The sequence below is a fragment of the Anthonomus grandis genome, chromosome 2 (genome assembly GCF_022605725.1).
Source record: "Anthonomus grandis grandis chromosome 2, icAntGran1.3, whole genome shotgun sequence".
In the NCBI taxonomy this organism is placed as follows: Eukaryota; Metazoa; Arthropoda; class Insecta; order Coleoptera; family Curculionidae; genus Anthonomus; species Anthonomus grandis.
In genome coordinates, this window is record NC_065547.1 from 20,949,859 (window position 1) to 20,975,857 (window position 25,999).

General features: G+C 32.8%; 2 protein-coding genes across 9 annotated transcripts in view; one reads left to right on the forward strand and one right to left on the reverse strand.

Annotated features, from left to right (window-relative positions):
• Positions 1-11,640, reverse strand: part of LOC126749023 (structural maintenance of chromosomes protein 2-like) — a 445,423-nt gene extending 433,783 nt beyond the window's left edge. Inside the window, exon 1 of the mRNA XM_050458635.1 lies at positions 11,630-11,640. The gene's annotated coding sequence lies outside the window, so the exon portion shown is untranslated. The remainder of the gene's footprint in view (positions 1-11,629) is intronic.
• The window catches only part of LOC126748915 (biotin--protein ligase), a 227,154-nt gene that overhangs the window by 146,747 nt on the left and 54,408 nt on the right, over positions 1-25,999 (forward strand). For 7 of the 8 annotated variants that reach the window (XR_007664835.1, XM_050458459.1, XM_050458478.1 and 4 more), the window contains 4 exons: positions 1,457-1,620; positions 4,666-4,777; positions 4,933-5,146; positions 11,915-12,102. Coding sequence is in view for 7 of the 8 variants with exons in the window: in XM_050458459.1 (XP_050314416.1) it covers positions 1,457-1,620; positions 4,666-4,777; positions 4,933-5,146; positions 11,915-12,089 (665 nt within the window). In the remaining variant the exon portion in view is untranslated. Of the gene's footprint in view, positions 1-1,456; positions 1,621-4,665; positions 4,778-4,932; positions 5,147-11,914; positions 12,103-17,210; positions 18,253-25,999 lie in introns of those variants that run through there. The other variant, XM_050458487.1, reaches the window with a different exon arrangement.

Sequence of the window (25,999 nt, forward strand, 5' to 3'; positions counted from 1 at the left end):
AAACATCCCCCTGTATATCTATTTTGACTTGTTTTTTTTTTTTTTTAAGAAAGTTATTAAGGGTGGATCGTTTTGAAATGAAAGCACTGTATATTTATCCGATATATCAACCATTTGATTTAGAAGTTTGATTTTACAGAAAAGTTTAATTTTGTAGATGTTTGAGCTTAATCTTGTGAAAAAAGATGTAGAATATAATTAAAATACAAAATTATTATCGCTGTTCAGGGACTGCTGGCAAAAGTTGCTGAGACACTTTGTAGGCATGATGTAGTAAATCTTTAGTGAGAATTCGTTGAAAAGTTCCTGTTGAAATATCCAATTCTTGTGCCTGGTGGCGACTGGCCTTTCTGTCACACTTTCCCGAACTTCCATGGTGTTTTGTTCCGAACGACCTCCTCGAACGAGTTCGTGTCGTTTGTTTCACATCACTAACGCACGCAGTACTTTCTAATTCTTTGATTATTCTTTTCGCAGTAGATGAATTAGGAACATTATTTTGAGCGAACATGGGACGCATTTTACGAATAGTGGCAGTTTAAACTCACTAATCACGATGCGTTGATCTACCATGTTGCTCCATGTTTACTAACTCTCATCTGTCAACTTTCGATTCATCACCTCATAATCATGTGACACTATGACTGTCAAAAATGGCACGCAATTCAAATCTGCAATCCTAAATTGCGTTCTTATTGAAACACCCTTTACTCTCAATTCGAGAAAAATTGCTAATAATAGAAACAATATTCGGCAAAATGGTTTAGAGAAAAAAGTATTCAGGAAAATTATCGTTCGGAGATTCGATTGTTCGTGAAATGAATAGTTGGATAAAACAATTGTTCGGCAAAATTCATTGTTTAGAAAAAATACCATTTAGGAAAATCGCTGCGGCATTCTAGCATTTAAGAAAATTTCAATTCGGGAATATTAAGTTATAGTTAAAAAAGTATGCCAGGGTGTAATTACTTTTTGCTGGAGATTACCTCTATGGATGGGCTGTTTTTAGAGGTGAATCTAAGCTTACCTTTACTAGTAATAATAGTAATATGGTTGTCCCTTTCCGTGAACCCCGGTAATTCTTATAATTACCACGTCAGGTCAGGAGGTTAATTCTTGTCTAACCATGGTAGTTTGAAATAGAATTTAACATTTTTAGTCTTAGAAGCTTTGCATTGAGTTAAATTCAAAAGGATTTGACAACAGCCTATTTATTTTTTCTTTAGTAATAACCCCTCTGTCAAATGTTTGGTAGAAATGTTAAATCCATTTTTTGTCAGCCTGTGATTTTTTACAGTATTTATTGATTGACTTGTTGTTAATTTTTTTTAGAATGAATTTAATAATAAATGGCTCTTACCATTAAAATTGATTATCTAAAAAAGTGTCTGAAAATTTGAGTTTTTGCTAGGTATACTCAAGATAACTTTCGTCATACATATATGTAATTTTTTAGGTCGCTCAAAGAATAGATGGTTAAGTCCCGCTGGTAGTGCTTTGTTTTCCCTACAGTTACATATTTCAACAATAACAAATTTAGGAAAATCTCAGGGTTTAATACAGCATTTAATCATGGTTGCGGTCGTCAAAGCAGTTAAACACCTTACTGGAAATCATACCGTAAGTTTTTTTTTTATATTCTTAGGTCTATAGTCAACGTATTTAAGAACACATATTTTCTTGCGTTTATGTCAATTTAGAAATGTTTCTTGTGCGAGATTGTCATGTGTAGAAAAATTTCTTAAGGTATTACACCTGGTAACACCGACACCTACGGTTGCCTCAACTAAATTTTAGAACAAACATTTTTTTTAAAATTTTCGAGAACATTCCAATTTAATATAATATACATAGATTCAAAAGTTTTGCATTATCTAGTTTTTATACGAAGAAATTCTTTATCATCCTAAGTTTTTTTGATTTGATTATTAAGGTCAAGAAAGTTAAGAGTTCACGTGAAAAGATGACTCAAAAAGTCATAAGTGAGATTGACTGTGCAAGAGTTGTGGATTTACTTAAACAAGGCCAGTCTCAAAGATTCGTGGCTAATAGACTTGGGGTGTCGCAAAGTGATGTGTCTTGCACTTGGAATTGTTATCTCTAGAATAACTCTCTTTATGATAGATCGAACAGAGGTAGACAGAGTTTAAGTAATCAACAACAGAACCGTTATATTCACTTAACCATCCGATCGGTAACCATCGGTCACTACATTGCGGAAGCAAATTGTAACAGGTTTGAGTTGTCGCTAACCATTAAGAGTAGTCCGACTATAATCTGAGCACAAATTTCGTCGGCTACAGTAGGCGCAAGATTAGCACATGACTTCACCTGCAGAATTTTGAAACTCAGTATTTTTTATAGCAAAACAAGAATTTGTTTGGTGCAGGATAGTCATTGGTGTCGGATACGGGTATGGAGGGAAACAACAAGAGCTGCATAGGTTGCTCATGCACATTCCCTATTTTTACTTACTTAACCGGCGAAACTGTTATAACGCCCGACTTCGCCATTCTAGAGCTGTAAATGAATGTCTGGAATCAGAGAGCATGAATCGTTTGGACTGGCTCGCACTATCCCTAGACATGGATCCCATAGAACATGCTTTTCAGGTCAGTTGCAGCGCGCAGAATGCCCGATGCTCGGACAAGCTGCACTTGGTGTGAGAGGTTTGTACAGGTTGATAGAGTGTATACAGACTTCTCAAAGGCCTTTGATAGGGGTCATGAACATCTGTTTAGGAAGTGTGGGGCTATAGGCTTTGGTAAGACTTTGGTCGATTTTGTCACAGTTTGACTGCTCGCACACAGTTGGTCAGGATAAATAATCATATTTCTAATGGTATTGAAGTATCTTCAGGTGTGCTTCAAGATTCACATATTGCACCGGTCTTTTTTAACTTGTTCATAAGAGATTTGAGTGATGTATTTGTTCATTCAAAGCATCTTGCTCTTGCTGATAATTTTAAACTGTATAAAGCCATTGAGTCATATTTTATTATTTTAATGCTGAGCTACTTCAATTGTACTTAAATAGTGTTGCTGAGTGGTGTAACAGCAATAGTCTGGAACTGAATGTAAAGAAGTGTGAATTGAATATTTTTGTAGCAAATCAGGTAAACGAAATTATTCTAAAAATATAAAATTTTTGCTCGTTTTTGTTCATATTTTTTTACACATTCTGAAAAGTACATACCGCCTACTTTTATTTATAGGAATTATTTTCGAGTCAAAAAGTTGGCTACATGATCATGCCAAGACATATTGCTTCCAATCTCTATATCTAACAATCGAACTGACGAAGAAAGTAATTCGAACATAATAGCTTTGGATGGCAGAGGCAGCCTTCATTATGAATAAAATAGCTAAAAATTTTTATTTTATTTCATTGTTAATAAAATAGGTAAAGTAGCGTTTCAAAAATTTGGGACTTTAAAATGAGAAAACTGTATACACCGTAACAGATTTTAATGTTTTTCATATATCATATTTGTAATTTTCTTTATTAATTCTCTCACATCTGGGGCTCTGAACTCAAACAGACTTCAAAGCTGCTTGATTCTATCAAGAAGAGGGCCACACGGCTTATAGGAGATCCAAAGATAACTAAAAGGAAACAGTTTAAAGCATAGAAGGAAGGTGGCGCACCTGACCCTGTTTTATCGATACTATCACGGTGAATGTTTTTTCGAACTTGCCCGTATCATTCCACCTAGAGATCTACTACGACACACATGCGACTCATGAATATCGAGTGCATCCACAGACGGCTAGAACAATGCTATACCGAGACTTCTTTTTATGAAGAAGTGCAGTCTGGAATCAACTCTCAAAGCACGTCTTTCCCGAATATTGCATCTTGCATTAAATTTAGAGAAATGTCCACAGGTATCTGTAAATATCCACAGAGAGATCGTAGCACTGACGCTATTCGTAATACTCGAGTACCATAGGGTTTGCCATTTTGAGCCAGTTTATTATTCCGGAAGGAAAACAATCGAACCAAAGAATAAGTCAATTTAATTAACTTATTTTCTTTAAGTTAAACCAAAAAAGAGACTCTTTAAGCGTCGATATCCTTATTAAAAAACATTTATAATTGACCATGGAATCAAAAAATGTAATAATAATTAGGGTAATCCATTTAAGAAGCGCAACATCTATGGCCTAAGACTTTTGTTTTTCTGTTTTTCATATAATTATTTTTTTAGTTTACGATTTTCAAATTCTCCAAGCTAACATACATCGATTAGCTTTCTTGAACTGTTTAAAAAATACGGCGAAAGTCAACAAATGGGCCATTTTTTCCCTTTTAAATGGAATATTCTGTACAAGTTGCATATCTATAGTGTAAAAAAAATCGATGAAATTAAAGTAATATTTTTTGAGATATAATGTTGTTAGATAGAAGATATATGTTTTCCGGTTCGCTGTAAAAATATCAAATTTATAATAAAAAAATTAATGTTATTGTATTTTGCAAAAAAAAAGGAGAGGAAGTGGCCTTCATATAAGCTCATAACGAAAATTAGTTGTTAACGTTTACATTTGGAATATTCGAGTATTATTTGAGAAAGCCACAGTGTTTACTCACGTATATTTATTACTAAATTGCACATTGTGGATACATTTGACTTCTGTCTATGAATATATATTTTTCTTTTAGGATATACATTTAGGTATTAAATGGCCAAATGACTTGTATGCGAATGGCATTAAGATTGGTGGAGCTATGGTTACATCAACTATATTAGGCGAGTTAGCTTCAATTAATATTGGTACGTTATATTTTAAATTGGTATTTTATTTCGTTACTTTGAAATCGAGTTTTTCATTTATAATCAGGCAATTAATAGTCTATAGTAGAATAGGAATATCCAAAATAAAGTTTCTCTGTGATAATGCATTAAAACGACAAATATATATTTTTTAGGTTGTGGCGTAAATCTCTCAAACTCTCTTCCAACCACGTGTATAAATGACATTATTAAGAATGTGAACCAACAGAAAAACTCCGGCATTCCTGAAATTAGCCATGAAATGTTTTTCGCGCAAGTATTTAATGAGACTGAAAAATTAATAGACAGGATGCAGGTCGGAAACTTTGATTACTTTTACGACTATTACTATGAGTACTGGTTACACAAGTGAGTAATGTTACATTTCTTAATTGTTATAACTAAAAGAATATTTTTGTAGTTTTTATATGAGGTTTTCATTGTTGGTAAATGAAGTAGAAAAGAAGTTGATTATATCAAAAATCATATAATTTAAAGTTACATTTTAAAAGAGAAGTATAGCACATTATAATAAAATAAAAGAAAAAAATCCATTATTGGTAAAATTAATTTTGTTTTTACAAGACTCAAATTTTTAAAAATTTTTCAAAATTGCGTTTATTTGATTGCAAAGTCTTGTCTGTCATATCAACGACTTCTTACAATTTAAAATCGTAGATAATACCATCCTGATAGACATGTACAATGCGTATAAGGTAGAATAAAGATGAAAGTATAATTTCTGCATGAAGAACAAGTAATGGACACATTGCGTCCTATCCATCAATTGGGAAACTCAATATTCATTATTAGTTGGTTGCACATTTTTTTTTATAAAGCTGTACCACTTTTTTATTAAACTTTTAATGATTTAAGCAAGAATCAGTTTCTCTTGTTTTTGAGATGCAGGTTAAAAATTAGTTATCTCACTTTTAAGGATGAAATAACTTTTTGTGGTCTAAGGTTATAAAAGTAAATATACGTAAAATTTAGTTTTCTTTTTATTACAAAAAAAAACCTAAAAATATTGATGTTGGAAATGATAACTTGCTTAAAGTTCATTAATTTGTGCCTACATTTGTAATATAAAATTAGCTAAGAAATAGTACAAAATATTAATAGTTTTTTCTTCCTTCATCACCATATAATTATTCCCACATCACTTTCAAATGAGACATTCTTTTTCACCTCTATTTTGCTTTAATAATAATTATTTTTCACAGCCGAAAATTTTTAATGTCATACTTTAATACTTTTAATTTATGTTTTATATAAGTGTTTTAAAACTATTTAAAAGAGACTTTCTGGAAAATGAATATATTTTTTTCTACCGCATTGAAATTACAATATCGGAACAAAGGAAGTTAATTTTATAAGGTCCCTAAACCATAATAAAAATATTACAATTCATGGTGTAGAAGAAAAACCATCAACGAATATCTATGATACCATTTTAAACCTAATCACAGCAAAAATCGGATATAAATTTCTGCTAGCGGTTGAGCGCAAGGAATGTCCATCAAAAACATTCTAGACCGATTGTAGTCTCGTTTTGTCAGTGCTGGCTGAGCGATGAAGTTTTTTATGAAAACCGGCTTCTCAATTATTTAAAATTATATGTTTACAGAACACCAATTGACGAATTAAATCTTTACAAGCAAACAAGATAATATTTTTTTAAAGGTTTTTGGATAAGGGATAGTAAAATATGTAATGTGTGAAGGACAGAAAGTAATAGTGAACTTACTGGAACATCTAAAAACTATTGAGAGTGTTACGCAGCAGTAAAGTGGTGTGAATAATAGGATCTATGTATGTGGATTTTAAAGGCCAAATTGCTAACTAAGATAGGTTCATTTGTTACTTGCTGGCTGGTTAGAACGAGAAAAATGGTGTTATTTTATAGTGTTTATCTTCACGAGTCTGCCGAATTCACAGAAATTGATTTATAGGAATAGTTTTGAAAAAAAAATAGCTTCATCAAAAATATCGTGGTTTTGGATGGTAATCCATAATAGGGTTGGCACCAGTAAATTTGTAACATTCATCATATCGTCGTTTTGGTGTATGAATTCAATATTCTATTCATCACAAATTAAATATTACATATTGAATACCTAAATAAAGACATTTTTTGCCTATCTTATATACTCAATTCCACATAATTATATTTTGATTTCTTTGAAATATGTAAACGTTATTTTTATGTCATAAATTTTATCCAAAATTAAACTGTGTGAGAAGGTCTAGGATTAGTGTGATTGTTAGATTAGAATGTTTGGATAGAATAAAGGATAATTTTCCGAAATATTAAAACACATAATTGTTTCACCTGTTTTTAAAACTGATCAGGCTAATGTTATAAAAAATTATCTGCCAATAAGCCTTATTAATGTGATAGCCAAAAAATTTTGAGAAAATTTTATGCAAGCAACTATATGAACACCTTAAATTTAAATTCAATAACAGTCAGCATGGTTCTTACTTGACAAATCAACTGTCACAAACCTATTAGCTCTCTCTAAAAGTGCAGCCAAAGCATTTGATAGTAGGAGTCAGCTTGATGTTACACAGATTGTGAAAAGGCGTTTGATAAAGTCAACCACTCTATTTTGTTGGATAGATTAATTGAATATGGAAATTCTAGAGAGGCATACTTACTTAGCTACTTTATACTACAAAGAGTCAAAATTGGTAGTAACTTTTCAGAGCCTCAGTATGTAGCCAAATCTGGAGTGCCACAAGGTTCAAACTTGGGGCCTTTATTTTTTCTTGTGTTTATTGATACACTTGCAGATGTGGTGAGCAATTCAAATATAATAATAAATCAAATGTTAATTAATGTTAAGAAGTTTGCTGCTGTTCCCTACACGCGAAAAATAAATGCTATCATTGATTATTATTATTTTTTAGATTAAAAAATAAAAAGGTGTGATGAAATAAGGGACCTAGGAGTTTGCTACCAAAGCAGTATGAAATTTAATGGACATTTTGACTACATTATTAAGAAAGCTTATAAGTCACTGGGATTTGTGATTAGAAACAAAAATTTTAAAATTGAAATCATTATTAGATTATATAATGCACTTGTGAGGCCACATCTTGAGTATGCATTGCCATCAACAGAGTCTCTTTTAAATCAGATAGAGAAAGTACAAAAACGTTTTTTACGTTACCTTTATATTAAAAGAATCAATGCATACCCATATTTGGTCTCATATAGGTCAATGCTAAAAACCTTTAATTTCATAAAACTTGAAGAAATAAGAAATATACAAGATGTGTTATTTATATATTTTATTGTCAAAAACCTTAAATATAAAAATTTTTTGCTGATTAATCACATTAACTTTAATGTTCCTAAAGTATATTTAAGACATTTACACCAAAACTTCTTTAGGGTAAATCGTGGAAGCATTTCTCCTATTAACAGAATGACAGATAATTGTAACCAGTATCTAAATAAACTTAATATAGATATTTTTCAACTGTCTACGACACAGTTCAAGGCAGGTTACTGACTAACAAATAGTAATTTAGGTTGTAAATAGTTTTTCTTTTTATTTCTGTTTGATTTTTGATGCCCTGTGGTTCTCGAATGGCATGAAAAGATTGTCTGTCATTTAATGCTAAAATTAAATAGTTGATCTAATCCTTGCATCTAATCCTGGTCTTCCAGATATTCTTCTTCATCATCTGATTCTTCATTTAAATTTATGATTAACCGGTCTCCCCCATTTAACATGATGTGGTGTAAGTTTCTATATTCTTCTTCGAACCTAATTATTTTTTGTTCTGCTTTTGTCCACAGATCTGTCCCTATGAAATTACCTTTTATTTAAATAACCTCTACGACCCTGCTATCAAATTTTGGATACTTATTGCTTCTTCTAATGTTCCTTTTTAGTTGTCCCCAAATCAACTTAATGGGATTAAACACACAATAATAGGGAGGTAATCTTAAAATGGTATGACCATGCTTTTCAGCAATTTGGTCAATCTCATATTGCTTTTCCCATGACTTGCTATGAAGAACTTCAAGTAGGTCTTTTTTGTTATTCATGAAAATACAAATCATACCTTACCAAAAAGTCTTGGATAACCTGCTTCATACTGGATGAATTGGGGATTTGTTCCAGTAGTCTCGAATGATAAGAAGCATTGTCCATGACAACCACACTCTTTTTTAACTTAGGAATAATGCTTCTTTCAAACCATGACTCAAATATGTCTGACTGCATTTTTTATGGTAATCAAAATTGCATTCCTCAATTTTTTTCCACATAACTTAAGGCCCCCTTCTACCCAACCATCCTTTGAACCACAAGGAGGAATTATCAGTCTTAATCCTCGGGTTGGAGGTGCATCTTTTAGTTAACATAGACTAGAACCATCCTTTTTTTGCAGTATCATAGGTGTCATACCATGTCTCGTCCAAATAATAAAATGCTTGAGACTCCTTGCTATTTTTAAATTTTTTTTTTAAATATTAAATGCGCCATTTGACAATCCTACTGCTTTTTATTATGGCCGCCCCTTTATTAATTACTTTAAACCTAAATCCCAATTTTTTCAAATGCCTCCTTAAGGTTGTATCTGAGTAATGCTTCTCCTTTTCTGACGGGTTTTCCTTATTATCTCTATGGTTGGTACTTCACTGCATCTATACTTATCATCGACAACACTCCTAAGCAATTTAGCAGTAGCTGGGCTAAGTTCCTTTAGTTTTCCTGCATCTTTCCTTATTTTCTTCTTCCTAATCCCAGTTCTTGCCATTTTATCTATTGTCGAATATGGGACACCAATTAAAAAGGTTGCTCTTTTAGTTCACATAGACTAGAACCATCCTTTTTTTGCAGTATCATAGGTGTCATACCATGTCTCGTCCAAATAATAAATTGCTTGAGACTCCTTGCTATTTTTAAAAATTTTTTCTAAATATTAAATGCGCCATTTGACAATCCTACTGCTTTTTATTATGGCCGCCCCTTTATTAATTACTTTAAACCTAAATCCCAATTTTTTCAAATGCCTCCTTAAGGTTGTATCTGAGTAATGCTTCTCCTTTTCTGACGGGTTTTCCTTATTATCTCTATGGTTGGTACTTCACTGCGTCTATACTTATCATCGACAACACTCCTAAGCAATTTAGCAGTAGCTGGGCTAAGTTCCTTTAGTTTTCCTGCATCTTTCCTTATTTTCTTCTTCCTAATCCCAGTTCTTGCCATTTTATCTATTGTCGAATATGGGACACCAGTTAAAAAGGTTGCTTTTTGCAAAGCAGAACTTTTGCTTTTAAACTCAGGGTCGTTTAATAAATTTTGGTACACATTTAGACAAATTTGTTTTGCATCCTGACTAAGATTTCTACGCCTAGCTGTTTGTTCTTCTGCATTTTCCACTCCATTCACTTCTTCAATACTGAAAAATGAACATTCGGAATCTAAGTCACTGTCCAGATCGCTAACATTATCGTCTTCTTTTTGCATCCATGGTCTCCAAAAATCATTACTAGAATTTTCCCAGGGCCGAAACATTTTAAAGTTTTTAAAAATAAACACACAATGTCCACAATTACAAATGATCGAAACACACACTGTCATAAAAAAACCAACAGCCAAAACAATCAGTTTGAATCACCGAACACAGTCACTTCGTCGCACCACCCCTCCCCAACGAATACATAAATGCATCAGAAAAAAACAAAAATTGAAATAATCCAGAATTCGGCATTGTCAAATGGTCGCGTGCCTTTAGATGCGGGCAAATTCATGTTGTCTTAGTCCGGTGAAATTTCGCGTGTAGCTGGAGCGCGGGGAGACTCATTAAATTATCACAAAAAGTTTTTTTTTCAAATAATGTTTTTTTTGTTTTATATAATCGTTTTTTCAGATGCTTTAGGGTAGTAAGACTAAGTTTAGTGATAAATATATTGGCGTTTAAATACATGAATTAAACACTGCTCAAATCAAAAGATCAATCAAAATCTTAGAGATGTGGTGACAACTATACCTCAGCTTTCTCACGGCGGGATATTCTAGTTCAATAAGAAAAATTCGGAACTCTTGTTTATCGTTTTTTTTTCAATTAGATGGCACATAAGTCCATTCTTAAATAACAATTGAATTTTATCTATGTCTAACAGATATAAATATCATAATTTTTTTAAACACTACAAAGCTACCTAACTTAAGAAATCTCTTCGTTCAACATTCCCATTTGACTAGAAACAGAGACAAATTTATTTTCAAAAAGCTTTTAGATTTGATGCTGTTTAAATGTAGAACCACTTGTCAGACGGGACCTAAGGTCTTTTTCTCAAAACAATAAAGTTGCTATTATTGAATGGGAGGAATGTTAATATATAGTATGTTTGGTGTTGTGTGCTTTTAATTAATAAATTTAGTTTCGTACCCCTTTTTAATATTCCATTTCATTGATAAGTTATGTATTATCGATTGTAGTTATTCGATTAATTTATCCACACACCGACCTAAATAGCACTAAATCAAATTTAATTTTTGCATTTTTTACGCCGTTTCTTGCATGTTTTTTCCTGCCTCTTTCCTTATCGCCTTAGGCCTGAACTCAATCTACAGTATTATTTTTAAATGGAATTTTTTAATGGAAATATCGTCTTTTGTACATCTTAGTTTTTTTTAGGTTGCAGGTCATTTCGCACCGATTTTTCCTCGTGATTTTCTGTATCGGGTATCCATCGGTAATCGTGAAAGATTCGTTATTTGTCTATGTACATTTTGTATTATCTTTTTCACTAGGTAATGTTTATCTTGTCTTTTGGACAAATAACAAACTTTTGAAGTTGAATTTAAGTTCAATATCGGATAGGTACATCAATTAATCTATGATTTTTGCTTATCAATAATTCTGTAGCCCAAATGTTACATTTTTATATAATATTTTAATATCTAGGCAAAATTATCTTTAAATTAATATAAAGAGGCAATTCTCTCTTTTCATCTATAAGGAAACCTTGAATTTTTTCTACTATTAGTAGCGGGGTCTTATTAAGTCCTTTAACCTTTTATCTTTAGAAATAATATTTTAAGTGTATATATTTTAAAATTTTAAATAAAAATATTTTTTTTATTTAAAATTTTTGGTATTATTTTTTAGTGATGCCGTGGTAACAGTAACAAAGCAAGGTAAGCTTCAACAAGCAAAAGTAGTTGGCATTAGCGATCAAGGCTACCTCAAAGTCAAATCTGCCAATGGAGAAATCGAGGTAGTACATCCGGACGGAAACACTTTTGATATGTTAAAAGGCCTTATTTACCCCAAAGACTTTTAGATTCTTCTTTAATGTAAGTAGTGTTTTATATGCAAGTAGATGTTTTTATAGACCTTCTTAAAAATCATACAAATAAGGCTAATGGCAAAATTCAATTTTTGATATTCAAAACTTAATAAAGCCTTTATTTGTTTATTTTTATTACGTCATCCTAAATTAGTAGCATCTGTAAAAATATAGTTTAGGCAATATAATTGCATATCATTATATTTAGTTAATTATTTGTTATATTTAATTAATACTATAAATATTATATACTGATAAAACCTGTAAAATTTAAATTATATAAAGGGATCATCTATAAATCTCAAAATAATTTTTTTTACTATTTAGTGTTTTTACTATTTAGTGTAATTTTTGTCAAAATCAACTTATTTTGATGATTTTTTTTTAAATAACTCTTAGTATCAAATCTATTTGAAAAAAAAACTCACCCAGCTAGCTATATATATGTATATATATATATATATATATATATATATATATATATATTATTATTATTATTATATATATGTTAAGTATTGTGAAGTCACACAAATTTTTCTTGCTTGTATGATATTTAATTCCGTAAAAATACAAGGAATATATATATAATTTTAAATCAGAATAAATAGATACGTGTCGCTACACGGACACACGTTGAGAGAGAGAGCCTTTTTTCCTCGGCTGATTCACTGCTTGCTGCTTGTGGTTAGCGGTGTTGCCACGCGCTCGGTCATAGGGACTTGATACGAATCCTGAACATGCCGCCAGCCTTGAAAACCAAAAGGTTTCAACGTCTACTCTTCGTCTGGAAACATGCACAGCTTAACTGCTGGACGTTTTATTTCAGTGGTCCCAGTCTTGATTGTTGCAGCTCGAATTACACCATCGGAACCTGGATGCACCTTTGTCACAATACCCATCATCCATTTTAGAGGAGGAAGTCCATCTTCCTTAACCAAAACAAGTGAACCTGGCTTTAATCGCGTTGGAAAGCTCTTCTTCCATTTAGTCCGTTGCTGCATCTCTGAAAGGTACTCCTTTGACCATCTGGTCCAAAAATGCTGCACCATTTGCTGCACCCTTTTAAATTTAGAAAGGCGATTCTCAGGAACATTGGTAAAGTCCTTTTCTGGTAATGATGTTAAGCGCTCTCCTATTAGGAAGTGTGCAGGGGTAATAGGTTGGGGATCGGAAGGATCTGGGCTAAGAGGAGATAAAGGTCTTGAATTCAAACAAGATTCTATTTGAGAGAGTAAGGTAGAGTACTCTTCATAGCTTAACGGTGTATCACCCAAAACCCTTTTAATATGATATTTGGTTGATTTTACACCACCTTCCCATATTCCACCAAAATGCGGAGATTTAGGTGGAATGAAATGCCAGTTTATATTATTAGAACTCAGACTCGAGCAAATGTCAGACTTATTTTCAGATAAAAATTTATAAATTTCATTTTTTGCTCCAATAAAATTTGTTCCGTGATCGGAATAGATATTAGCGCACATACCTCTTCTAGCAAAAAATCTTTTTAAAGCCGCCAAAAACGATTTAGTGGTCAAATCGCCAACAAGCTCCAAATGAATCGCTCGAGTGGCCAGGCAAACAAAAAGACACACCCATGCCTTTATCGGCTTATAACTCCTAGTGGTTCTGTCCTTCAATATGACAGGACCCATATAATCTACACCTGCATTTAGAAAAGGTCTGCTAACAAGTACGCGAGGTTTGGGTAAGTCACCCATCATATGTTGAGTGCCAGATGCATCAAAACGGAAACACCTGACGCACGAGATTGAGGGCCGGCATGAAGCAATCTTAAATGTTCCCTTTTAATTATTAAACGCGTTAAGTTATGCTTAGATGGCAATATTGCAGGATACTTCTTTTCATAAGGAAAAACTGAATGCTTCAGCCGGCCTCCAACTCTTAAGATACCATCAGTGTCAATGAAGGGGTTAAGCTTTAACAATTTACTTTTGGACGACACAGATTTATTTGACACTAAATCAGCAATTTCTTGTTTAAATTCAATATTTTGAATTAATTTTACAAGTGACATTAAACTATCCTTTATTTCTTGTGAGGTTAGATTTTTTTCTTTTGCAAAACTTGATTTTGTACATTTATTTACAAATCGCAGGCAATAAGCCCAAACATTTACTAACTTATTTAAAGATGAAAATTTTTCAACGAATTCAAAGTCAGTACTACTGGATACTAAAGAAGTTATGCGCTTTGGTTTTACTTCTGTTAAGTCAGAATTAACTATATTAAAGGATGATTGAGGCCAATACTCTTTATGTAAAACCAGCCAAGACGGGCCCCTTTCCACCACAATTCATTGCTGGTATAATAATAAAATAATAAGCTGCCGGACCAGTGCCATATGTAAGGGTATTCAACCTGTAAGGGGCAATCTCATTAGATGGATCAGAACGCCAAAGAATTAATTGCAAGTCGCGTTGATCATTTTTTACCAGGACTTGGCGATACATTTTAGTAATGTCACCTGTAAGAAGAACTTTGTGTTGCCTTGATCGCAACAAAATAGAAAATAAACTGTCCTGAACGGTTGGTCCAACCAAAAGAATGTCGTTAAGAGAATAGCCGCTAGATGTCTTCGCAGAGCCATCAAAGACCACACGCAACTTTGTGGTGGTGCTTAAATTATTAATTACGCAATGGTGAGGTAGGAAGTAAGACCTTTTTGTTAATTGGTCAAAATTGGTTTTAGACATATGTCCGAGAGATTCATACTCTTCTAAGAAATTAGTATAATCCTTCTTTAAATGAGGATTTTTGTTAAGTTTTCGTTCCAAACTAAAAAAGCGTTTGGTGGCACTTTCTAGAGAATCACCCAGAACGTCAGAAGAATATTTTAGGGGCAAATTAACCACAAACCGACCATCGGTATTTCGCGTAGTTGTAGCCTAGAAAAGATCCTCACACTGTTGATCTTCAATAGATAATATTTTATCGTAGGGCTTCTCTTCAATCTCCCAAAAGTTTTTTAAAGACTGATCAAGAGGGTCAATAGCACAAAAATGACAAAAAATATTAGATTTACTCTGCTCATTTATAGTCCCTGAAATAACCCAGCCCAAGTGGGTTTTTTGAATAATAGGTAAATTATTTCCCAACTTAATTTGACCAATAGCCAATAAGTCCCATAACCTTTCACATCCCACTAAAATATCAATTGGCCCAGGTTCACCAAACCCTGGATCCGCCAAAACAAGATTAGTGGGAATTTTTAGATTGGAAGTGTCAATGGGTAAAGCCGGTATTTTATTTGTAATTTTAGGCAAAATCAAATAATTTAAATTGGTTTCATAAGAATTATGTCGCGCTTGTATCTTTATTTGTGTCTGTTTTAATACCTTTGAATACATTTGTCCAATTCCAGACACAGAAATATTCGTAATATTCAAACCCAATTTCTTACACATTTCTTCGGTAATAAACGACGATTCGCTGCCACTGTCTAATAAAACTCTGCAGAAATGAATATTACCATCTTTATCAAACACATTTATTAAGGCAGTCGATAATAATATTTTACGTAAGGCATTATCATCATAATAAGTAAAAGAATTACTTTGCACGACAAAAGAATGTTCCGCGCTAGGAGTATTTTGTTGCGCAGGCAACACCGCGGACGCTCGCGAAAGGTGCATGCCGGTATCACCAGCGGAAACGCGAGACGGGAAAAAATGTGCAGCAGCAGAGCCTACGTCGAGCTTGTGGCCACCATCATAGTTTGAATTTGAAACGTTAGATGTTACCTGATCACCTAGAGAAGCAATGGGATGATTTTCGTTGGTATTTTGATTGGTGTTATTAATATGTAGCAATGTATTATGTCTCATTGCACATTTTCTACAAGAGGGGGATCGACACTGCGAAATAGAGTGATTAGTTCTTAAGCAGTTTAAACACCACTTACGTTTTTTAGCCTCTTCTATTCTTTTATTTATGTTAAAATTGAGAAATGCTCTACAATTATACACAGTATGATTTTTGTCACAAAATGAACAAACTGGACCTGATCCCGCATTAGAAATAGTACTAGCAAATGATTGATTTCTTTTAAATTTCTGAATATTTTGTTTAGTGTTTATTTGTAAACTTTCTAAAAGTCTACATTTCTCATTTAAGAAATTATTAAATATATCAAGCGATATTTCTTGCTGTTTAGAATACTCAGATTCCCACTCTCTTCGAGTTACGTGGTCGAGTTTTAAAGCAATCATGTGAATTAACAAAGAATCCCAGGTGTTTACTGGTTGTTTTAATCCCTCGTGAGCTCTTAGATGCTTATTTAAACCATCTAATAAAGCTCGTAAACCTTTGTAGCACTCTGATTGAACTGACTCAAGATCAAAGAGGGCTTTAATATGATTTCTTATTAAAATTTGAGTATTTTCGTATCTTTTAATTAACAGGTTCCAAGCGACTTCGTAATTGTCAGCAGAACTCTCTAAAGATTTTAATAAATCAGAAGCAGCACCTTTAATAGACAACCTAAGGTAGTGAAATTTTTGCACTTTAGGTATTGTAGAGTTTTCATGCATGAGGGAGGAAAATGTGTCCTTAAAGAACAACCACTGATCGTAAGAACCATCAAAGGTAGGCAAAGGTATGGGTGGTAGCTTAATGTTAAAATTTGTACCTGTCATAGCCTCGCCTAACTGATTGTCAAAGTTATTAAAGTTATCATTGTTCTGAGCTTGAGCGGCTGATTTTTCCTCTAAAAAGGTGGCAGCTTTTGACATTACAGTAAAAAAATTTTTTTAAAATTCGCTAATTTCATTCTCTAGATTCGTCTTATCTAAAGACTCTAAATCATTGCAAATCTTATAAAAAGAATTTAAAAGCGGTTCTGCATTTTTTAGTCTGAGTTCTAATTCTTTAACCTGGACATTTTGAGATGAAATGGTAGCATCAATATAATTTTTTAACCGTGTTAACTGACCTTTAGCATTACGCTTGGCATTTTTAAGAGTATTTATTGCTGCGTCAGCTTGTTCTTCGGCCATTTTACCAATAAGCTACAAAGAGTCGACAATAAAATACAAAATTCTCAAATTAAATAAAAATAAAATATTTTGAATTCTGTTTTTATTCAATTTGTAGATCAAGGGAAATATATATAAAAAGGTCAAAGGAAATAAGGATTGCACTAACCTGTATAGGATTGCTGTCTCTACCCATTTAATAGTCTAACTATAGTCGATGCTTCACTCCGCGTCGCAAACCAATAATGGAAGCCGGGCTCGTCTTGCATCAAATCTTGAATAATAACTGGATGTTTTTACTCACTTTGCCGTGGTAAATATCCGCTCAAAGGACCATGTTAAGTATTGTGAATAAGTCACACAAATTTTTCTTGCTTGTATGATATTTAATTCCGTAAAAATACAAGGAATATATATATAATTTTAAATCAGAATAAATAGATACGTGTCGCTACACGGACACACGTTGAGAGTGTCTTATATTGCTTTAAATATACATTGCTTTAAGGTATGCAAGGGAAAAAATACACCATTCTTACGTTACTGCACTTTAATTTTAGAAACAAAAATTAAAATGTACATGTATAAATATATAATTTTACAAAACCTTAGATGTTAAAACTAAAAAATAATTTATTATGACATAAAACTTTCACTTAAACATTCTATACACTTTAAGTTGTATTAATCAGCATTTAAAATAAATACGCTAAAAACTTAACAATGAATGTTACCTCAGTATAATATTATATATGTAATATGATTATGTATATTACAGAAATTGAACCTTTTTGCCTAAACGGATAAATTTGATAGTCTGCGTGAACAAATTGGAAACTTTTTAATAAAAACACACGTTCCGTTTAGCTTCGTAACTACAAGACTACTTTATTTCCAAATAAACCTAACCTGCGTACATTTCAATTCTAAATATAGAACCATTAGGCGACACCTACAGGTATGCACATAGAGATATTTCCCGCAAATAACCATTTTCCTGTACAGCGTGTCCAAATTTGGACACTTGTAGGTTATCTAGGTTGCTCTAGAAAATTGAACTTTGCGGCTTTCGCATTTCTCTGCTACTTTTGTATGAAACTAAATATGCCACTGCAAAAAATTTGACAGTTGTCATAGTTTTTAATCTATAGAGTGATTTTGAAAATTTTGGATTTTGGGATCTTCTGTTATTATTTAACATATTGAAATAGTAAAAAAAATATTTTATTTATTTATTTATTTATTTATAAACGGGCAAAGCCCAATTACAGTTCTATTAAACTTTTAAATTCACAACAGTAATACATAATATAGGTAATATACAGAAAATCATGAAGTAATAATAATTAATAATATCTAACCTAAGCTTATATAAGCTTTCTATAACCTAAAACTTGATGGAGGATTGGGTAATGAAAGCTATCAGTGGCTCTAGTTGTTTTTAGTATGCAATGAATATTGATTTTTTGAAGTAGCTCTAAAGCTCTAGATGTTCCATGTAGGATATTGTAAAAAGTAATAAGATCCCTCCTCTTATGGCGAATAGTGATGGGAGCCATATGTAGCGTATCAAGTATATATGCATCAATTTGTATGCAATATTCAATTTATATGCAATTTGTTTTAAAAATATGTGTTCAACTAGTTGAAGAGCATCAATGTGTACCCCATTGAAAGGAGCCGACATACAAGAGGCATACTCCAGATTAGGACGGGTGAGGGTATAGTAGAGTGTTTTCAAAGCGGCACTACGTGTGAAGTCTTGAGTACATCTCCTAACAAAACCAAGCATGTGGAAAGCTTTATTCATAGCACTATCTAAGTAATGAGAAAATTGCACACTTGTATCGAAAGTGATACCCAAATCATTCTTTCAAGGGTATAGCGACCGATCTTGTAGTCCAAATTAATAGTATTTCTAGAACGACAAACGGTCATTATTTTACATTTAGCTGGATTAAGTTCCATACCATTTCCTTTACACTAAACTACCAAATTATTTAGATCATATTGTAATTTGTCACAATCATCAGGAGACTCGATTATACAACTCAATTTCAGATTATCGGCAAACAACAAAAATAGGCAGCTAGTGATGCATTCATCTATATTATTGATAAAAATATTAAAAAGAAGTGGTCCGAGATGAGAGCCTTGAGGCACTCCAGATGGAACCTGAATAGTTTTAGAAAGAAAATTACCAATTTTAACAATCAGTCTACGATCAGATAAATAGCTCTTGAACCAGGATAATAAAGGTTCATCAATACCAATAATTTTTAGTTTATGCAACAAAATATTGTGAGGTACCTTGTCGAATGCCTTGGAGAAATCTGAGTATATTGTATCCACTTGATACTCCTTCTCCAAGGCATCCAACAAAAAGTCCATCTGAGTAAGAAGGTTCAGCTCCTTAGATTTGCGTGGTCTAAATCCAAATTGCTGATCAGTTAGTAGAGGTTCAAGAAGGGGATGATGATATCACATACTAAGCTTTCAATACATACAAAAACCTTGGGAACTGCACTGAGTATAGTGACAGGACGAGAGTTGGTAGCACTGGTTTTGTCGTCCGACTTATGAATAGGCTCTCTTTCCAATAGTCTGGGAACATTTCAGTTCGAAGGGACAGATTGAATATGTGGTATAAGGGTCTGGAGAGATTAAAGCTACATTTTTTAGGAATAAAGTAGGCACACCGTCTGGCTCAGGACCCTTGTTAATATTCAAGGATGAGAGTTTAATAAATATATCAAATATTCTAATGTGAAGGTGAGTGATAAGGGCATCGGATGCAGATAATTCATGAGTGGGGACGTTAAGACTATGGTGTGAGTATGCTGTAAAAAAATAATCAGCAAACATGTCAGCAATCTCCTCTCCAGAACAACTTGTCCCGTCCAAGTATCTCAGTGTATTTGGAAAAGAGCTATTTTTTGTTTTATGATAAACAAATAACCAAAATTTCTTTATGTTTGAGCCAATAGCTGTCTCAATTATATTTTTTGTGCATTGTTTTCTTTTCGATAATACGATTTTTAAATTCAATTGAAAACCACACTGGCAATTTTCTAGCCTTCTAGTAGAGTGTTTTTTTAGAAGTACAAATATATCAATTACAATAAAGATAATTTCATAAAAAATATTTATGATTGCTTCAAGAGGCATATTCAAAAATAAAAAATTCCAGTCGAAGTGATCCAAGAACACTACAATCTCTTAAAAATTAACAGACTTAAAATGCTTGTAGAGTCCATTAAACCCGAGACCCTCTTCGACCTCCACGAGGCAACTATTTAACTTAATACATAGCGGTAGGTGGAGGAACATATGTATATGTATTTATTCCAACAATAATTCTTTTTCCTATTCGTGGTCATGCAATAGCAGTAGGGACACCTAAGCATTTTTTTTTTGCGAAAACTACATCAATTGTAAAATTGGTCATGTTATTTTAAAATGGAAGCATTAGGCTATTTAGAAACCCATATAGTTAAACGCAAAAGCATAAGTAAATACGAATAACAGCCAAGTGAAAAAACGATCTTGTCATTTCTAAAAACGAACTGAAGGGTCAACTCGGCCACACAAATAAATCCCCATAAACTACAAAAAAAAATCAAAACCTATTAATAGATCAAACGAACTTACCTAAGTGATGTTCGATCTAAATTATATAAAGGCTTCGTCGAAATAAATAAAGTAGTCTTGTAGTACCCTCATTTTTCACATATTGGCCACAAATTTTTAAAGCAAAACCTGACAACATCGCTCCGACCCAACGTTCCCCCTGCCGCTGTGTCATCGGTACCATCGCTGCTCGCTACAGTCATATCAGTCCTTTTTAAAGCAATAAAATATTGTGCAACATGATTTCTTGGGGAGTTTTCTTAGGATGGGATTGGGACTTTATTTATTTCAACGAAGCCTTCATATAATTTAGATCGAACATCACTTAGGTAAGTTCGTTTGATCTATTAATTATACTCGGCTTCGTCTCATAAATAAAGTAGTCTTGTAGATGTTTAAAGAAGGTCATGTTGCATAATTTTTATGAAATGCGATATTGTCTTAAAAATACGAAGGGACATTTTTTGTTTACAAAAATGTATTACTTTTTTCTCTCTCATGATGACACATTATTATGTAATCATTTAAGAATTTCCAACATAAACATAATATTGTTTATATACATATGTTATTATATAATAATAATAACATACCTATATTTAATTATAACAACAGTAACAGCTAAGTATTATCTGCAAAATACTGAACAAACATTTAAATAACATTTAAATTTTAACACATAAACTTAATAAATAGAATATTTCTATATTCTTAAATAAGTTAAATTATCTTAAATACTTTTATCCGCGCCTAATATAGATCTAGCAAATTGTGTATTATATATCTTTAATCTTTTGTTTTATCTAAATATTGGATTAAAGCCCTAGCTACACAAACATCAGGATCACTATTGAAAAAAGGTAAAATAAGAAGGGGTTGAGGTTTGTTTACGGCAGAAGTTTTTATTCTGTTAGAAATCTTAATTTCAACTTTATGGGTGCCTAAAGAAATTTCATTGATATTTATTAGACTCAAAGTTTGAATTCGATGTCCGGTAGTTAGAGCCAACAAAGCTGTGAGTTTTTTTCTTAATATTTCTAAAGAAATTTTATCGGTCTTTAAGTTTCTTACATAACTTAATACTACACTGGGATCCCAAATATTCTCATATCTCGGTGACGGTGGTTTCCTTCCAAATATACCTTTAAAAAACCTTTTTATACGAAAATCAGAACCTGAATCAGGACCAGCTATTTGACCAATAGCACCTCGATAGGAGTTAAGTGTACCATATGTACCATAGGAGGCACCGTTCTTAAACTGGTCAGTCAAAAAACTCAGAACTCTTGGAACTGTTACATCGAAGGGATCAATTTTTTTTGTGAGCTAATATAATATAATAACCAATTATTTTATATATATATATATATATATATATATATATATATATATATATATCAAGATATATGATATTATAGGTTCACTTATCAGTAAATATTTAAACAAAGGGTACCATGGTTGAGAGATCCAAAATGGAACCACAACAATTCCCTGTGCTTGGTCATCGATAAATCATTTAAAATCGTACAAAAGGGAGGAAAAGCATAAAAATAGATTTTACCTCAATTTAAGGTAAATGCATCCACCCTGTAAGCTTCTGGGTCTCTTTTCCATGATACAAATTTCAGACATTTTTTATTTAGCCTGCTTGCAAATAAATCTATTGCAGGATTGCCGAATTTTTGTTTTATTATGTCAAATGCATAATTATCTAGACTCCATTCAGTCTCATTATGGGTTGTTCTGGATGCTTTATCAGCATAAACATTATATTTGGTATTAATGTATGATGCAAAAATATATGTGTTATTACCCTGTCACTATTCCCAGATCATTCGTGCTATTTTATTGAGACCCTAAAATCGAACACTTCCCATACGATTTATTACAGATACGGCTTTCGTATTATCTACCCTACAAAGAATGTTACAATTTGAAAACTCCTTTTCCCAGCATTTTAAACTAAAATATAATGCCAACAACTATAAAATATTAATGTGGTTTTTTTTTCTTCTTTAGACCAGTGACCAAAAGTTGTTTTATTATTATAGAAACTTTCCCAACCACTTTTTGACGCTTCAGTATAAATTTCTACCTGAAAATTATCAGTTCGTATTTCATTAAAACCATCAAATATATTATCTTTCCACCAAGAAATATCTGGAGATAATGCCGAGGGTAAAAACATTTTTGCATCATAGTTGTAGTTAGAATTTTTTAAAGCCAAATACCTCTCCCTTTCGAATAAATTTGTATATAAAAAACTATATTTAATAGCTGGAGCAGCTGAGACTAAAGTACCAATCAATTTGGAAAAATCTCGAATTTTGCATTGATTTAAAGTACTAAATTTATTTAGCATATCGATTATTCTTTTTTGTTTTTCTTTAGGAAGAGATACCCTCATAGTATTACTATTATACACAAAAAACCCAAATACTGACATAAATTACTTGGACTGAGACTACTGAGAGAAGTTTTCATATAATTTATCAGAAAACCCAAATACTCCAGCAATTTTATAGTTTCAACTACATTATTTTTACATTCTTTCTGAGACCTTCCTAAAAGAAATATGTCATCTAAATAAATGACAGATGAATGCCCTCTTCCCTTAACAGGGCAATAACTGGTCTTAGAATTGTTGCAAAGGTTAATGGAGCACAATTTAAGCCGAAAGGTAAGACATTATATTCAAATAAAGGCTGATTGAACCTAAAACGTAAGAATTTTCTATGAGTTTTTCTAATTGGTATATGATAATAGGCATCTTTTATATCGATATTCGCCATAAAACAGTTAGGTGTGATTAGACGAGAAACTGTCCTGTGGTCTTCCAGTTTGAAATGAGATATCCTTATATATTTGACCTTCACTTGGATCAACCACAGAAATTGCACCCTCCTTAAACAGATCTTGAATCAAATTATTTATAATCTGTTTTTCCTTAACAGAATAATGCGGTTCCAAAACCGCAAATTTTTGTTTAGGTTTTTTGATAAATGGTGAGCTAAAACCTTTTATGTATGATAGAATTTTATTATTAATGGAAAGCTCTTTCCATCTATGAATATAATGTCTTAACCGACCACAAGATTTACTAACCTCTAGTATCGTTGACGATGGTTCTCCCTCTGAGATGGATAACGACCTGTTTTCCTTAACTGGTTTGATGATAAGGATCGTTGTGCCAGAGTTTTCCGACCTCTGGTGCTGGGAAAGCGTGAGACTCGCCCACCCTGGTAGGTTCCCTTCTTTGCTGAGGATGGACGTCTGAAGTTTTCCTGTTTTGATGTTGATGGTTGGACCTCTACATTTCTTTTTTGGGCCCTGAATTTTAATTGTTCGCTTGATTTTTCAAGATCCTTGGCAGTCTTGATAGTAGAATCTAGATCCTTGCCAAAAAGCCATTCTCCAATGGGTGTCTGGGTTAAGGTGTCCTTTAGATCCTTATTTATATTTAGGGCTAATAATTCTCTTCGAGAAACTGATTCTGAGTAATGAACGTCACTAAGTAGGCGACGAATGTCATTAAGGCAGTCTACATATTTCATGTTTACCCCCTCCCCTTGTTTAAGCATATCTGTAATCAGCCAAGCGACGGCCGAAGTTGCAGCTCCCACTTGTCCCTGAAGATTGGATAAACGTGTATCACGTCTAATGGTATTTTCTGGAACTGCTTTTATGACTTCTATATTAATTTTTTGGGGATTCAATTCAGAGCAGTTTTCTGGAGGCAAATACTTTTTAACTAATTCCTTTTTAGCTTCCTCTGATAACCCAGAGTGTAGAATTTTTATCCAACGTGAAGCCAGCTCTGGCTGAAAAGGATAAGAAAATTATTTTTCTATGTTATTATCCTCACCCAGAATATTTAGAATATCTTTTTGGGGGAGGCTGATACCTCTCTAACAACATTAGGTTCTCTTTGTGAGGCAGGTGGTGAGGCCAAATGAGCCCAAATGATGGGCACCTAAAAAGAAACCCCTATGTCAATTATAATTTATTTATGCAAAAGTTTTTTAGTAAATCAGTAGTATTTGATGTAATAATAATAATAATATTATTATTATTATCACTCTAGATAACACAATTTTTGCACAATTGCCACCCTAGGCAAATATATCAATTATTTAGTAAGTAGGTAGATAGGTATAATCGAATTTAGTAACCACCCTAGGCTGCTAAACTACCACACTTATTTTCTCTTATAATAATTTTGTTATTATTTCCCTATTAATAACAAGTTGCCGCACTAGGCAGATTATAAGATTGTATTTCAAATACCAGCCACTCTAGGCTGCTATAAAATACCACTAGAGAACCATATTGTGTGATAATCAGTAAACACTTACTGCATTCTGACCACGCCTCGGATGTTTCCCCGGATTCAGAACTAGACGGCGACCTCCGATATCCTTTATTTCGTCTTTCTAAATCGTCTAAGCGTCGGTTTATTTTCTTTAATACTCGAGCGAGATTATTCTGATTCGCATCTGCACGATCATCCCTCCTTGGTGAACAGCTTCTACTTCTATATCTTTTTCTTGATCTTGAGCGTGACGACATTATCGCGACAATAACCAGAAAAAAACACAAAAAAAAGAAAAAAAAACGAAATGCAAATATTTACGCTATCGCGTCCGACACGTGTAGCCAATATCGCACAAAAACGAAGACTGATATGACTGTAGCATATCAGTAACTGGTATGCTGTAGCGAGCAGCGATGGCACCGATGACACAGCGGCAGGGGGAACGTTAGGTCGGAGCGATGTTGTCAGGTTTTGCTTTAAAAATGTGTGGCCAATACATGAAAAATGAGGGTACTGCAAGACATCTTTATTTATGAGACGAAGCCGAGTGTAATTTTAATACTCAGCAAAAGTTAAATATAATTTTAAACAGATAGTGGTTTGTCATTCCTCATCAGCCCAGTTTTTGCATTTATGACATTGAATCCATTCCTCGTAAAATGTCCCTTGACGAATGAGATAGGCTTGACTGTCTTATTTGAACTGCTGTTTCGCTTTAGAAGTAGTCTTTGAAGTATTTCTTCCCTCCAAATTTTTTTTTGCTTCCTTTTTTTTGCTTCCTAACCCTATTTCAAGTTACAGACTCGCACTGTATAGGTTGATCTGGCTGACATGTAAACATATGATCTTAATGGCATACCATATTAAAATTCATCTTTTTTTATTCTTTCTTTTAAATAGAGAACTACTTTTCCTGCAATGAGAAACAAATTGAGCCATAACCCGCTCTCTGGCTGTCTATG